This window comes from Tympanuchus pallidicinctus, unplaced genomic scaffold, assembly GCF_026119805.1.
Source record: "Tympanuchus pallidicinctus isolate F22 unplaced genomic scaffold, pur_lepc_1.0 scaffold16, whole genome shotgun sequence".
NCBI classification, from domain to species: Eukaryota; Metazoa; Chordata; class Aves; order Galliformes; family Phasianidae; genus Tympanuchus; species Tympanuchus pallidicinctus.
In genome coordinates, this window is record NW_026294679.1 from 549561 (window position 1) to 566110 (window position 16550).

The 16550-nt window shown below is 51.5% G+C and overlaps 1 protein-coding gene across 4 annotated transcripts in view; it reads left to right on the forward strand.

Moving 5' to 3' along the window:
- Positions 1 to 16550, forward strand: part of STK32C (serine/threonine kinase 32C) — a 57988-nt gene that overhangs the window by 17466 nt on the left and 23972 nt on the right. For 3 of the 4 annotated variants that reach the window (XR_008205072.1, XM_052677063.1, XM_052677061.1), the window contains exon 2: positions 14678 to 14733. The exons of the other annotated variant lie outside the window; for it this stretch is intronic. Coding sequence is in view for 2 of the 3 variants with exons in the window: in XM_052677063.1 (XP_052533023.1) it covers positions 14678 to 14733 (56 nt within the window). In the remaining variant the exon portion in view is untranslated. The remainder of the gene's footprint in view (positions 1 to 14677; positions 14734 to 16550) is intronic. 4 annotated transcript variants of the gene reach the window in all.

Here is a 16550-nt window from a genome sequence, read left to right on the forward strand (position 1 = left end):
TGGGTAGTGACAAGTGGTATTTATTTCATATTTCATTCAATATTGCAAATTACACACTTATTTAACAACGGGACTGCGCAGATAGAGCTGAGTTAAGCTGCCCGGCCGCAGTCCTGGTGAACTCAGTGAGCCCTGGGGCAGCTGGGTGCAGCTCTGCACTGCTGCGCGATGGAGGGCAGGCAGAGCAGGGCTGTCAGCCTGTGCCTCTGCTGGGTGCGCTGGGTGCCTTCCCTGCTGCCACTGGAGCACGGCGAAGTCAGCCGCTAATTGACACGGCAGCGTGAAAAGATGGGAAAATTGCCTACGTATTCACAACATTTACCCTTCTTGTACTTAAGATGGCTACGAGCTGACTGGTGGTTGGTGACCCTGCCCACGGCAGGGGGTTGAAACTAGGTGATCATTGTGGGCCTTTTCAACCCAGGCCATTTTATTGTTCTATGACTTGTGAGGCAGAATTTCATGTCTGCAGATGATTCAGCGCCCATCGTTTGTTCTGTCATCCTTCTTGCAGATCCGAAGCGGGTAGATAAGACACTGTGTAGTCATGGGTTGGGTTTGGTTTTGACGCTGGACGCGTCTGCATCTGATCTCTTGGTCTGAATAAGACTGAATCCTTCGCCGAAAGAATTGCATTAGAGAAAAGCAGTGTGTCCTGAGCACTGCCAGCTGTGCTGGGAGCTGTGTGTGCCCTGGTTCCTCTTGTGCTAAAAGTGGAGAAATCACTCACAGGAGTAATTTTCTTAGATGTTTAGAGAAATGCCAAGACCAAAATCTAATGTAATTAGTGGCTTTGTTTCTTTTAGATTTTTCTTTCCTTTTTTAATTACGCAGATGGGTTATGAATGGTGAAATGCAGCCAATGATGGAGCAGCTCGCGTCCTGCAGGCTGCGATCGGCAGCGCTGCGCTGAGGGGGCTGTGAGCTCACGTAAAGCAGCTCAGGGAAAGGGAAAACACTAAGAAGGGGTAAAAAGGCAAGAAAAAATGTCTCACTCTCTCCTCATGACCCCCAGGTAGCTCTGGTGAACCAAGCTGCGGTAAGAAGGGATTTTAAAGTGGGAGGTTGGACACAGGCTGTGTCCTTGTGGCTTTGCTGGTTGAAATGTGTGCGTGGAGGCTCTGCCAAGCAGACGTGCTGTGTTTGTACCTCACTCCTCTGGCAGCACATGGCTTGCCCACAGTGGTTAATTATGGTGTGAAAATACTGGCGTATTAATATAAGTATCTCTTTATGTATTTAAAGCTGATGGTGGCTCTTTGAATATACCTGGGTGCCATTAAGCTATTTCAGGAGACATTTAGTCTTCCTGTCACTATTTTTAGTCAAGAGGAAACAGATCTTGAGCAATTTTTTCTGTTCTCCAGAAGGTAGGAGATTCATATTTGCCTTTAGGGAATAAGGAGAACACTTTCCCTTCATTAAGTCTAACTGGAAAGTGCTCGAGATGTCAGCGAGGGAAGAGGAGGCTGAGAGGAGGAAAAGGTTGCAATTTATTTTTTTTTTTTGTTTGCTGTCAGTTATCAGAAATTTTTGAAACTGGGAGTTAGGAAAGATGTAAATAACCTGCTCCTAACAGCACGTGTGGCACAGGGGCTATGTGAGGTGCAAACAAACGTGGTGCAGCCACGGGAAATGTGGCAGAGCACAGATAGGTCTGCAGAAGGTTGCAGGGAGGGCAGGCAGAGCATCGTCTGCATGTGGGACAGGGCTTTAATTGCAGGGATCAGCGCTGTGCTCACCTCAGTGCTGAAGTGGAACGATTGCAGAGATAATTGCAGCCCTTTTATCTTGGGGGGATTTTGCATCAGTTTCAGTGAACACAGGACTCATTGGAGCTCGAGTTGTGCATTTCGAGCTTGCATTTAGTGCTCTGCATTGGGGGTTGCTCCTTCACACACACGCTGGGTGCTGCAGTATCACACACACCCTGCTTTTCCTTACTTCCCCGTGTAAGTCACAGCTCGCTGCCCTCCCAGGGGCCAGCAGGGATCCTGCATCCTGTGACGAGGGCTGGCGGTGCTGGGAGTCGGTGGAAATCCATGAATTCACAGCATTGTTGGTTTTAATCTCTGTAATTTGCTTCTAATGAGAGGCAGACGCGCGCCCCTTCCATGCAGCTGATGCAGCGCTGAGCTCCCAGCTGTGTGCCAACCTCTCCTGAGCTTGGCTTATTTTTTCCTTTCCTTTTTTTTTCGTTTTTAATGAATCATTTTTAATGGCAACATTTGCAGTATGTAGCTGCCACGTAAGAACAACATCCTTATTTAAGAAGGAATTGCTTTAAATCCGGTGCATCAGCCGATAGATAATCTGGGAGGTGAAATGCTGTGACATGTAAATGGGAAGTCCATCAAGTCCAGATGGCACAATTTTCTCTTGTTTGTCGTTGTTATGCTGATTATGGCTTCTCCGTAATGCATCTCATTGTTGCTCGCTGCTCCTGCACTGTTACTGAGGCTCCCAGGGGGGCACTGAAGGGTTGGGACTGAGGCCCCAAGGTATGGCCATACAGCATCTTGTCTGCACTGTCCTGTGAATGGCAGCACGTCTGAGACCAGAGGTGTTCTGAACAGGTCATTCACGTTCCCAGCATTCTCTTCCATTCCAAGACAGACCCAGGCCCAGGGCACTGTGCATAATGGAAAGCCCAGCAGCACGTAATGTCAGTACGTGTGGCTCACACAACATTCGCATCTTCTTTCCACACGCAGTGGCATAGGAGGAAATAATAATTACAAAGGCACAGGTGGAACTTGTTGGCACCTGTGTATTATAGACTTCTCACTTCTAGTGGGAGGAGAGAAACGCAGACTTGGAAGAGAAACAACAGGCGAAGGGGGGAGTAAGCAGCAATGGGCAGGGAATGAAGGGGATGAGAGAGGGCTGACTAAAGCTCAGTTTTTATTTCTGCATGTGGTGCTGAGGCCGTGCCATGCTGTGCTTTAGAAATTCTCCGCTTACTCACATGCACACCATAGCATGTCAGTGTCCAGAACGGGAGGGTTCCATCTTGTTTGCAGGCGTGAGTGTTTGTGATTTATGTTCTGAGTAGGACCTAATGGGGCTGACCCAGCGGTCCTTCAGCGATGGAGGAGTGCAAGAGAGCTGCTTATTACAAGGATTTGGTTTCAAAACTTCTGTGCTGGTGTGGGAGGTGCTGGTTGCAGCTCTGTGCCGGCAGAAGGCACTGCCTGTGGCCGTTGGGCTTCTTGGCCCTGCAAGCAGCCAGCCCCAGGCGGGACGTGCTGCTGGGCCGAGCGGGGCACCGTGTGCCATGGGGGCTGCGGCGCCGGGCCCATGGCGGGGGCTCTGCCCCGTGGCTTTGGGCTTTCCTTGTCTCGGGGTGCTGTGCCGTCCTTGCGGAGATGTGGGAGAGGAGCCGGGGGGGCACGGCGGGGAGCTGCTGCATGGCACTGAGCCGCGGCTGCCGGGGCGCCGCGTGTCCGCACAGCTCGGTGGGCTGCGGGCGGCAGCTGCCGGCCAGGGCCGGGCCGCTCCGTGCCCCTGCTGGTCCCAGCAGCTCCCGGCCCCTCGCTGAAGGCTCCGCGTGGCGGCGCAGCTGTGGCTCGGGCCGCTCTGCCGGGGGCAGCCCTGCAGGCACGGTCCGTCTGCTGCTGGGAGGTCAGGTGGAGAGGGCTTTTCAGGAGGTGGTTTCCTCCCTGCCAGAAGGGAATTTCTGTACGCCCTGAAATCTGGCGGGGAAGAGCCCCTGTGGGCACTGGTGCTGGAGCTGATGTGCGCTGCGGGCAGCTGAGCTCAGCCTGGGAAACGGCACTTCATTGCTGCGCCTCGTGTGGCTCCTTATTAAGCGCCTCAGAATGAGTGCAGAGTGGATGGCAGCAGTTTAAAAATGGTGTCCTGTTTGGTGGAAAATACCCTCAAGTTTGGGCTTTTCTGACGGTGACAGTTATATTCTGGGTTCGTTGTTTTTCCCTGACAGTCAGATAACACTGGTGCAAGAATAACGAGCAGATGGAAAAAAGATTTTATTAAATAAGTCAATGCAAATTGGAAAAAAAAAATAACCAGGAGAGCAACATATTGCTGAGTGTTTATTAAATTATTTTAGAAGTAACAAGGTTTGGATTCATACTATTCATCAGTAATATTCTGGTGCAGGTTGGATGGTTTGAAGTCCTTACTGCAGATAACCTGTTTCTCAGAAAGCAGCCCCTGATGCCATAACAAATAACTGAACTGGCTCTCGAGAGCATGCATGTATTCTGCTGGAGCCCTGCTGGCTTCCTGCTGCTGTGGCCAAGGCATCCCACATGCCATGCCGATGGCACCGTCAGCTAGCAGAAGTTCTTGCTGTCCTCATGTGCTTCTGGGGCTGATTTCTGTTCACTTGACTGCTGTACCCTCTGCACATCAATAGTGTTTCACAGATGGAGTAAATTATTTTGTTTATTGTATTCTTAAACTGAGGCTTTATGTTTGTTAGTCTTTAGAACAGTCCATTTTGAAGCGCATATAAGTGAGGGTTTTTTGACTTGTTTCTCAGTTTCTTCTCTTGAAACCAGAGACAATGGTGGATGGATTTTGGAAGCCCAGGAAATGGAGTGTTTAGTTGTTATCTTGCAAAACATTTTCCTTTTTCCTAGCAATCATTACTGGCTGGTTGTAGATTTGGAGAAGTAAGTTGTCTGCACAGAGTCTGTGCTACACAGTATGGCTTCCAGAACATTTTGTTCTTGGTTTAGACAGCGCTGAAAAAGTTGAGCTCAGCTCTACAGGAGTCCTAATTATCTCCATTGGCGTATGTGCAGCGCAATCATTACACGTGCGTTGCTGGGTGTAGCTAAGGAAGGAGGAATATCAAGTGCCACCTGGATGCACATCATTAATTTTAAGGCAAAAGAGCTGGTCCTGCTGTGCGTGAGGAGTTGTGCCACTTCAGCATGAACTCTCCTGGCAAGAGTTAGTGTTGGGCAAGTGCTACGAGTTAGTAGGAGTTGGTGTTGTACTGCTTGCTGTAGAGCCGAACAGGTGGTTTGAATCTAATGCTAGCTTGGCTCGTGTGCAATGCTGTTATTAGCTCTGTTCTTACTGAGGAGGGAACATCACCTCCGTGTGCGGCAGGAACAAAGCGATGCTGCAGTCAGCACAGTGCACAGCCCCTCACTGCCGCCAGGCGATGTCCCACCGGGCTGCAGTGTGTCTGAAGGACCGTGTTCTGCTGTGGCTCCTCTGCCAGTGCCACCTCTGTGCCCTGTGCTGCCAGCAGCCAGCTGTGTGCTGTGCAATGGGGCTGCCACATGTCCCTGTGCTCGTGGCCGGCGCCCCTGTGTGAGGTGGCACCTTCCAGAGCCCCGCAGGGCAGTCGCTGCTCAGTGGGAAGGGCTCCTACTGACTGCCGCTGCCACTGTGGGCATAGCCCAGCTTGGACCCTGGAGTTCCCAGGCTGTCGGTGGGCCGATGGAGCCGGGCCTGCAAGCAGCAAGCGCAGCTGTGCTCAGGCTTCTCACAGTAGCTGTGTAAGGTGAGACCCCGCTGTGCCAGTTCCTTACGTGTGGCACACAGTGAGGGGCGCTTCGCACTGAGAGGAGAGCTTTCAGCCTGCAGCACGGCGGGACGGGGCAGCACTGCTGGGTGAGACGCGTGGCCCGTGGTGCTGCGTGCCCCCACCAGGCTGCGCTTCTTTGCCCTCCCAGCCGTGTGGTGCAGCCTGCAGCCATCGCAGTGCTGCAGGAGCTGTGCTCAGCCTCCAGACTGTTGCTTCTGGGTGGGGTTGTGGAGTCTGCAGGCGCAGCCTGATGGAGCAGCGTGAAAAATGCAGGGAGTTGAAAATTGTCCCGTCCTCGTGTGGAGCAGAGTATAAAGATAGAAACGTTGGGGGGAGCACAAGAAATGTATGTTAATTCTTCTCTGGGATGAGGCTGACCTATTTCTGCAAGTAACTTCGACTGCTAACTCTGGGCAACGAAAACACGCTTTGTGAGCGGTAAATAATTCAGTACCAGTGATTGACACAGAAGGAGCTGCAGAGGGGATGGCAGTGCACAAAGCCGGCAGCCGGCCTCTGCATCCCTCCCACCCCGCCAGTTCACTGCAGGAAGGTTCCCACTGGGAGCAGGTGGGAGATCCGTGCTGCGCTCACTCCCAGGCAGGGGCACTGCAGGCAGGAGGCTCTGCCAGCTGCTGTGTTGCTGCCACTCAAATGGAGGGCTGAGGTGGTTCTGTGAAAAATTCTATTCTTTTCTTGTTGTATTACACAGCACCAAAAACTGGCAAATGCCTGAAGAAGCATGCTGGAGAATCACATCTCCTCCTGCTCTTAATGCACGCACTTACTGTGCTGTGTTGGTGTGTGGTGTGAAGCCTTCCCTGCCCTCGTGCTGCACTGCTGTGGTGCAGGCTGAGGGCTCACAGTGCTGACACTGACTGCCAGGCTTCCCAGAAATTTCAAATAGGGCAATTAAGTTCGGTTGACAAATTGCTTCCTCTCAGAGCAGTAGCAACTGCATTAAAGATCCACTCATCTTTATAGCAGAATTTCAGAAAGCTTCCTGCTCTAAGTGGGAGTAAGGTAAAACCTGCATGTTTTTTCAACACTGTCCATTTTTGCCTGTGCCCTCCGGCTGTACAGCCACAGCCACCTGCTGCCAGAGTGGCCCAGGGGCAAAGCCAGAGGGAAGTGCTGCTGGGGCACTGCAGAGTGCTTGGTGGGACCTCTGCCATGGCACAGAGGAGCATCTGTGCATCCTCTGGGCAGAAGCTCCAGCCAGCAGCTTCTGTGTCACCCCTTTCTGCTTAAGCACGGGTTTGCATGAGTTTAGCTGCAAACCACACTGGTATTGTCATGCTTCCAGACATCATCAAGCGTTGCTGGATTGGCTTAAATATTGCACAGCCCAGGCACAGCTCTTGGGGTGCCGCTCAGCTCCTGACATGCATGGGGTTGTGGGGGGCTGCAGCTCTATTTTGGATGAGGAGCCAAGCAGCAAGGCTGGTGTCCTCCTGCACTGCAGTGGGGGTGGGAACTGCCCCTCTGTGCCTGCAGATGGTCCAGACTGGGCTGCCTTCACTTCCACTGCACCCTGAGTACCTTGCTGGAGGCTTTGGAGGAGAATCGCTCTGGGAGGGCAGCAGGAGGGCCAGGCATGGAGCAGTGAGGGCTCAGATGTGCAGCTCCAGCTCGTACTGTGTTTTCAGGAAATGATTGGAATGTACTTGAGCAGTAAGAGTGAGAAGATGCTGCTGTATAAGCTTGCTCTGGAATGAGATGGTTTGAGTTGTATTTTAGTCCTGCTATCTTAGAAAATGAAAACAGTCTGAAATGAAAGTTGAGTTTGTGTGAGAAACGGGAAAGTGTCAGGAAGGTAAAATCTGGAAAAGGACAGGTGGTTTGGCTGCCTGGTGTGAATATTGCAGGGTGCCTGAAGCTGACTCATGGAAACAGGCTGTAAGAAAGCCCACCTTTGGGAGAAGGGGGCCCTGGTGTTTTTGCTGGGGCTGATGGGCTGTGGGGAGCTTTCAGCAGCACTTGGGGACAGCCAGCGCCATTCCTGGCTTTGCAGCACGTGCAGGAGGAGGAAGTTGCAGCTGACCTGAAGTGCTGGCAGGGCTGGAGCACAGAGGTAACAATCACGTTGTGCTGTGGTGTCGCTCATGAAGATGGATCCTCTGGGCTCCAATGTGTTCATGCAGACTTTCAACAGATTTTTTTTCTTTTCCCCATGTCAGATTTTATCTTTTATTGACTTAAAGCCAGCACAAACCTCAGCAGCCTGCTGCGTCCCTCGGATTTTAGGCAGGAGAGCAAGCTCTCACATCTGCATCAAATTCATGATCCCAGGGGACTGTAAGAAGATGCATCGTTGATAGATATTGATTCGTAGTGCTAATTGTCACAGTAACTTCCCTGGAGATGGAGATGAGCTCCGAGCAGCGCCTTGGGCACAGCCCCAGCCAGGCTGCGCTCTCTGATCTTGTGGCTGGTCCTGAAATAGAAGGGAGCTCCAGGCTGCAGAGCAGAGGTCAGGGCACAAACACCCTGTGTGTGCGTGGCTCCAGTGCTGCAGCTGCCGCGGGGGCTGAGGCTCTTCCAGGCGGATTTATGCTTCTCCATCTCTTGATTTAATTTTGAAAATGATCCTTGAGCTTCAAACATCCACAGTTTTATTACAGATGTTGTCAGCGTTCGCTTTTTCTTGCTCCTCGTGCTTTATGTTTCATCACGAGCCCCTGGTGGCGTGCTGCTCAGCCTGGAGCTGGGAGCGCTGCAGCTGCTCTGTTACAGTGGCAAGGTTTCTTTCTGCACACAGTTTATTTCTTCACTGTCTGCATTTGATTTCTGATGACAAGGTGTCTGCGTCCTCCTATGAGAACTCTTTGACTGCTTTAATCTGGGTTGATCACCAGCCTTGCCCCAAGGGCGAAGCATGGTGTGAGCAGTGGCTGGGCAGCGTACGTCGTCAGCTTTCAGTTTGAGATGGAAATAGCAAGTTGCCCCAAACTCTGTGTTTGGACGAGTTTTCAAGACTCATTTCTTTAAGATTCTTTTTTTTTTTTTTAAATGTCAGTGCTCCCCATCAAACTCCACTGGGGTAGAATGCTCTGTGCTGTGGCCCCAGGCAGGAGGTGGCCCTGCAGCATGCTTTGCCACATCCCTACACGCAGTGAAAAAATGAAATTAAACTGAGAAAGGGGATTCAGTGCTGTGGTGTAGGCAGGTTTGAATTTCTGTTGGAATAAATTTATCTAAAACTGCTTGGTCTTAGTGAGGGTCAGAGGTGCAGCTCAGCACTGAGCACAGTGTGAGGCACCCACAGCCATCCGTCCGTTTGTCTTTTACAGCATATGTTGCAGAAGCGTTAAGTAACATACAGCAGATGCTTATTGCTGGTGTTGTATTGCTGTAAATGTGCTACAAAGCCATTCCTTTTTGATAAATCAATTTTAGTTACTTGAAGCACAATTTCCTGGGCTGGAGGCTGCATCCAATCTGCCCATTAGACAAAATGTGGAGATCGAGCTGGATTTTAGTTAGATTTGTTTTGCAGTGCAAAATGCAGAGCCCTCGATGAAGGAGGGCTGCGTGCATTTCAGTGGCAGCTTTCACCATGGCTGTGGCGTTCACCCAGGGCTGGATGTGTGCTGGGGGCCCCTCGTGCCCCATGTGCAGCCCTGCAGGCTGGCACTGACTGCACAGAAACTGCACAGACAGAAAGGGAAAGGCGAGTGGTGAGGAGGTTTTCTCTCTGCCCCATCTGGGCTTGTAGGGAGGCCAGCGGATGGACGTGGTGGGCAGTGGGGTCTGGAGGCGATGGGTGCCAGCAGAGGCATATGGGGAGCAGGGTGTGCAGGGGTGTGCAGAGAGATGTTTTGTTCCTTCTCTTTTCCCTTTGTGGCTGGAACATCCAAACTTGGTAATTATAATGGCACCGCCCTGGGATTAAATGGCTCAAATAACCTTCCTGATCCTTTTGTTCTATTCTGGGAGAAATAGCAGGGAGAGATGAAGAAAAATAATTACTGGTGCTGTGGAGCAAGAAGCAGTGATTACCCTGCAGCACCGGCCGGTGCTGACAGCAGCTGTGTGGGAAGGAGCGCATCAGAGCTGCAGCACTGCAACCCCTGCTCCATCCTCCTCCTGTCCTGACTCACACCAGGCCAGGGCAGTGCCTCAGAGCAGAGCGGCTCGTCCCCACAGGTCCAGCTCGCTCTGTCTCATGCTCACGGAGGCCTCCCAGAGCTGCGGCTGTGAAGGCAGTTGTTCTCTCTGCCACATCAGCCTTCCCTTTCAGTGTCCTCATGCATCCAAGCCTGGATGTCCTTCAGCATGAAATGTGCATCTGCCCCAGGAAACAGATTTCAGGTTTGTTGCAATGACGCATCCAAGGAGCTGGAGTAAAAGCTCCTGTTGTGCCTGACAGGTCTCTAGAGTCCTTCAGCCCAGATATGACAGTGATGATCAAGTGGCATCAGCTCTGCCCTCCTGCAGCCTTGGTGCACTGTCAGGGTGACAGCTGCCCAGTGAGCTTGGCAGCAGCTCAGCACCCAGCAGCAGCAGGAACACAGCCAGCTCAATGGCCCCGTCCATCCTTTCTTTGGCCACGCATGCAACCAGCTCTCATGGTAGAAGCAGCACTCTTCTCTTCCAAGTGAGTGGTTAGTGTTGGCTTTGTTGCTGCGATCATCATCTTTAAGAATAGTTACTCTGTATGTAGATCTGAAATAGTGTGTTTAATACACAGACAAGTGCATATCCTCAGCAGCATCCAACAGAGAAAATAGCACTTCAGATGCAAGCTGTAGAAATGCGCTAAGCAGCATTTAGAAATCATTGAATTTTCCCTTGCACACTGCCTGCCTGGAGGAAGTGCCTCTACACAGCCATCAGGAGCTCTCCTTAGTTGTGCTGTCAGTGGTGTGGTAGGGGAACATAGGGGAAGGCCTCTGAAGGCTCGGGTTTGGAAGCAGAACTCAGCAGGTGTGGAGCAAACCCAGAGAGAGCAATGAGTGCAGAGCATCCCCAGGCACAGCCCTGCATGGGATGCTCCTGAGTGCAGAGCATCCCCAGGCACAGCCCTGCATGGGATGCTCCTTGCTGCCTCCCGGCTGGTTTGAGGCAGCCCAACTCATCACGCCACGCTTACATGGGTAACAGATGAATCCAGTTTTCCCTTCCTTTGGGGGGCAGCATCTAAGGACAGTCTTGAGTTGGTGTTGCTTGGAAGCTGTGAGGTGAGCCATATCAGTGTAGCACAGGCCAGTTACCAGGATCAGCAAGAGATTTGCTGAGAGGCAGTGACTTCTGCAGTGACTTTCATGTCTGAGCACTAAGAAACAGAACGTCTTTTGTGTTGGCCCCAGGCGCTGGTTGCTCATTTCGCTGTGTACTGGGCACAGCAGTGAGTGCTGCAGGCCTTGGGGATGTGCTGTGCTGTGCTGCAGGGCTGGGGGTGCCATCAGTGCTGTGCAGCTCGGCCTGGCACCGCGTGTGCAGGGAACATGTGCTGTGGGCTCTGCTTCTGGCCAGCATCACCAGGAGCTCATCCAGCCCTCTGCACCCACAGGGAGCTCGGCTGGGTGCTAAGGAACAGTCAGGTTACCTCTCGGGGTTATTGTCATCAAGCATGTTAATTAATCCAGCAGCATTAACACTGCTGGAGATGGAGGATGCCACAGAGAAGGTGCTGCACTGTTACAGCTGTCTCCAGTGCCTCCTGAACTTGTTGGTGCAGAAGCAGATGAATGTAAAACACTGGCACACATTTGGGAAGCATCCTAGTGAATGTAAACAGTATTTTTTCATTAATTAGGAAGGATTCGTGGCCAATGTCAGCAATCCAGTCTCTCTGAGGTATCTTTGCAGTTGGTTTGTATGGTATATTTGATTCCTTACAGAGTCAGGGACTCATTTTTCATCATGCAGTGATTTATTGGTTTTACATGATTTCAGAGCTGCTTCCTAATGGTATGTTTGAATCCTCAGTTTCTAAACACTTTCATTTCTAGCACTGGGCTTGTATTATACCTTTAATTTCTTTCATTATCTACCAGTGTTCCCTGAATTCCTGGGTAGTTAATGCTCCCTTGGGTTTCCTGACAGCCACTATTCAGATTTCCATCTTTCTCCCCCATGTAATCTCCTCTATGGATGTGGATAAGTGAAGCAGCCCCGCATGCCCTGCCGTGAGCTTTGTGCCGTGCAGCCCCCATGGAGCTGCTGCAGCTGTGGAGCTGGCACTGTTCCCTGCTGCACTGCACTGCACAGCCCTCTCCCCGCCAAACCCCTCTGTGTTTCAGGCACATCTGACCTCAATCCCTACTTTTGGTTTTCCTGATCTTTCCAGTTTTATTCTCCATTTTGAGAGCTTTTCATACCAAGCCCCATCCCTCCTGCGGTCCTGCTTCTCTGTCCACCCCTCTCAGCAGACTTACCTTCCATTTGGGAGCTTCCCGTGGGCCTCCATTTGCACTGAGGTGTTTGCCTTCCTTACAGGTCTTCATGTTCCTTCCCCGCCTGCCTGTAGCCCTCGCCCTGAGATCTGCCCCAGCCCAACATCTGCTGACCCCCCAGTGGCTCTCAGGACATCCCCACCTCTCTGCAGCACCCCTTGCTGCCCTCTGTCTGCAGGGCCCTTCCCTCTGCTGTAGGATGTGGAGCCAATGTGAGCTCCTGGCTGTGGGCTGAAGCTCTTGGCATGCCGTGGCAGCAAGTTTTGTGGTTCCTGTGGCCATGTGTTAATGTTTCTGCATCAATTCCTGTGGTGTTTTCTCCCAGAGCTAGGTTGCAGTAATGTAATAGGTAGACAAACACTATGAATTATGCCAACATATAGAAATGCATTGACAGAGAAAGTTAATAGTGCTGCGCTGGTCCTGCAGCTTTGCTGTTAAAAGAAAGCCGTGTCTGCATGCAGTGTGAGGTCTCTAGCACTGTTGAGAGTCATTCTTGGGGCTCAGTCTTCCCCAGTTTCACTGTTGAAGCTGGAGAATATGCAGATAAGCAGTGACGGGTTGCCTCTGTCCTGAAGACGTGATGGTGATTTTCTGTTTTCCTCAGACATGAGGCGCTGGGTGCAGGTCTGCAGGCTGCAGTCATTGCTTTCCCAGGAAGGGCACCAGGCCCTGATGTTGGCCTGCACACGGCCTCTGCTGAGTGTGGAGTTTGACGGTGCTTTTTGTCTTGTCGTACTTTGGGGTATTTCGTAAAGAAATACGGAATAAACAGCAACAATCTCACAAACATTTGCAACGTGCTGCTCCTGTGCCTTCCTCCCTCAAATGTTGAGGTTTGCTTTTTTACTGACCGGGATTGCTTGCTAATTCCTGAAGAAAATAACGGGACTGGAACACGTGCACTTGAGGTGGACAGAGCTGTCTTACATTTATTCACGGGGTCATGTTTGCTGGCAGGCCCAGGGGCCTGGTAAATGTCAGCACCTTGATTTATTCCTTGACTACCAACCGGAGCTTAATCTGGATCAGCTGTAGTCATGGATACGTGGAAAGGACAGTTGGGGTTTGTTTTTTAAGCAAAACGCTCTTCTACACGAGCATTCAAACAGTGTTTTGAAGAATTGTCAGGCTGTCCTGCCGGGCTCAAGCAACACGAGCACTGGTGCATGATCGCTCGGCTCGGTTTTCCTCTGAGTATTTCTTGGTTCAATTCATGGATTTGCTTGCGTGTGGGATCTGTTGCCCACGGTGCTTCAGCACTGCATGCTAGGAGGCTGGATTTCAGCACTGTGCCGCTAGCAGGTTGAGGCCTGGCTGTGCGTTTCTTTGCTGCTGGGGTGGTGGGGAGCCTCGGTGCGGTGCTGTGTGGCTGCAGCCCCCGCTCTGCCCCCCGCTGCCCCTGCCCACATCGCCGAGCCCTGCTGGGGCAGCTGCTCGTCGCCGAGGGTGGCAGAGGTGGGGAGATGGCTTCTGTGTGCCGGGCGCTGCGGGAAGGATGGGGCGGCCCCGCCGCTGGGCGCCTCCCACGCTGCCCTCGGTGGAGCTGCCGGCGGGGGGCTGTGTAGGCAGCGGCCAATGTGCTGTTTTCCATTTCGTTTGGCAAAATCGTCAGAGTTCTTCTGCAGAAAATGTCCCGCAGAAGTGACAATAACAATATTTTGGATATAAGCCGAGCAGAAAAGGATAATAGGAACTCCGCAGGCATGTGTAGGCTTTTGATTCATCCTCAGAGATGACAGATGTGCATTTATGGAGGTATGGGAGTGGGACTCTGCATATTTATGGTGAATCCTTTGCTCCCACTCCTCCTATGTGATTTTTGCCCTGCTCTCTGTTCAGCGCGCTCTTCCCATCCGTGTGTCATTCCTGCTGGAAGCCCCGCAGCTGCTGCCTCCCTGTCCCACCCTGCAGCACTCCTGGAGGGGGAGGTGGTGGAGCGGAGGTCCTTCACCAGGGCAGGGTCTCATGGGGTGCTGGGTGGGCTGGCAGGGCAGGATCACGGGGGGCACCGGCGTCGGGGAATGAGGAGGCAGTTTGTGCACAGGACTGGTGCTGTGCCCATTGTATGGGCTTTTGTGGCCGTATTTCTTCCTTCATTTGTCTGCAAGGCTCTCTGGTCATACTGCACTGGGAGTTGCCTCACCGTTGGTACAAATAGGCATTTTTTATGTATTTAAGACCAGCATTCGATCAGATCACAGCAACAGGTTAGAGGAAGCGGCTTTGTTTGCAAATTGCTGACAAAGGCAGTAACTGAAGGGTTACGTCTGCCTGCTCCTTCCTGTCGTGGCTCCTCACTGCAGCTATGGAGCAAGCAGCAGATCTGGTGCAGGTGGATTTGCACGTGAGGAAGTCAGTGCCATCTGCTAATTGTTGTCCTTCGGAAAGCACAAATAAAGCACCCACTGAATGTGCACAGCAGGGACGTGGGGAGCAGGGGAAAGGAGGGGAGCGAGAGCTGCCTCTGTGCTGATGTCCTGGCCCTGTCCTTTCTGAGCTCACGCCTGTTTGTGGTGCTTCTGTGAGACCCTTCCACACTGCCGTGGCTTTGCTTAGCAAACTGGCACAGGGTGTTTGTTAGCAACTTCAAGCAGGTGAAAACAGACCACTGGAAGAAAAGCAAGCAGTGCTCTGCATCTTCCATGTGAGCCAAGGTGGTGATTTTTAGTACAGCTCAACCAACGCTCCCCACTTTATTTTTCAGTACGAGCTCTTTGCAATAAAGCACTTACAAATTTAAATTCTTTTTTTCTTTATCTTGTAGTGAACTTTGACCACTTCCAGATTCTCCGGGCGATTGGGAAGGGAAGCTTTGGCAAGGTAGGCTTGGACACTCAGCTCTGACGTTCCTCCGGCATTTCATCGGGTAATTGCTGCTGAGTACTTACAGCGTATTGGAACAGTATTGGTGCTGAAATTAATTATTTTTATTGTGGGATGGTGGCTGCTGAATTAAAACACAGGAAAAATGCCTTCAGGAAAGTAGTTTGTTGCCATGAGGCGGTGCTTTAACCCTTGGCATCTTGGGGAACAGCTGTATTTTACAATACCGCGCAGTTCTGACCATCTTATGGCAGGTATTTGTGATGTTTTCTGTTTCCTGAGGAGGTTTGTTGTTAGTGAGAGCAGGCAGTAGGGCAGGAGGGGCTGGGAGCGGTGCAGTCAGGTCTCTGCGGCCTCGGGCAGCTCTCCCACTCAGAAATGAATTCTGCCTAAGAGCTTTTGTTGATTTTTTTTTTTTTTTAAATAAGGTTCTTTTTGCCAAGTATGTGGGAGAAGGTGGGAGAGGATGATCAAAGAGCTGGATAGCTTGGGAAGTCAATTAGTTTGATTTGCTGGTTTATATTCCTTTTTCGTTCCCTCTTTCACTGACTGTGTTTGCTGCTTTTATCACAGCATTTTACACTGCTTATTTGAAGAGAAAGATGAAAGCTCAGTATGCACCTATGGGACTTCATTGTGCTGTTACTGTTTCACAGTTATTTTGTCACCTGCATTCTACTGTGTCCCAGCAGTAGCTGTGCCCTTCTGTTTAGATGAGACACCTGCACCCAAGAGACTGGACAGGAGCCATGGGAGCAATTCAGACAGTTGCTGAGTTTGGTTGTCCTAATCACCTCATGCCATGGCTACGTAGTGTGGGCTTTGTGCTAGGTCTGACTAACACTGGGTCAAGGAAATGCACCTTTGAAGATGGGCAAAACATGGAATATTAAACTTGTAAAATAGCACAAAGTAGCTTAAAGGTGAGTGCAAGAGCCTTGGTATCTCCCTGCACTGCTGAAATAATCTGAAACTCAAGTTGAATCATCAGAAGAAGACTTTATGTCCTCGTTTCCTTCTGGTCATCTGGGCTGGCTTCTCCCTGTCTGTCTCTGATCAGTGAGGGCAGGGGCCCAGGAGCTGGGCCGTGCTGCTGACTGCTCCGCACGGCAGTGGCACAGCGAGCAGCGCGCGTGAGCAGCCTGTCCTACCCTGAGCCTGGCTGCTTGGGACCCACGCAGGCAGAAGCTCAGGAGGTCTATGAGATGTGTTTTGGCAGAGAGCCCACGTTTTTACCGATGGCTCAAAACTTCTGTTAAAATACTTAAAATCTGTGGAGTCCTGGTAGTGTTGAGAACCAGTAGAAGTTCAGAGTGCGCCCACAGTCCTGATGAGGTGCCGTCCAGCTCTGCTTGGAGCTGGGAGAGCAGACGTGTGAGCAGTAGCACTGTTGGTAGCACTGCTTGCTAATGAAGATGTTTTGTCGCGGCCCCGGTTAATGGAGGTATCTGTTGCATCGTTCTGGCGTGCGCGGGGCAGGTCTGCCCACACCGAGCCCTGCCTGCCTTGCTTGTGAATCCCACGGGAGGAGGGCTGAGGAAAATGTTATGCCGAGTGCAGTGCAAGTCAGGGAGAGGGTGGGTTTTAAACAGTCGCCCACATTTGCGCTCATAACTCTTGATCAAGGAGGCAAAAGCTAAAAGGAGAGTTATGTAGATTTGTGAGGTTAGGGGGACCGTGGAGAATGAGGTCCTTCATTTGCATGGTGCTGTAGGTGTAAGGCAGACAGCAGGTGCTTCTGACAGCAGCAGGAAATGTCAGTGTTATGACTTCTGCTCGTTGCCTAGGACAAAAAACTGAACTGGGATTGTTCA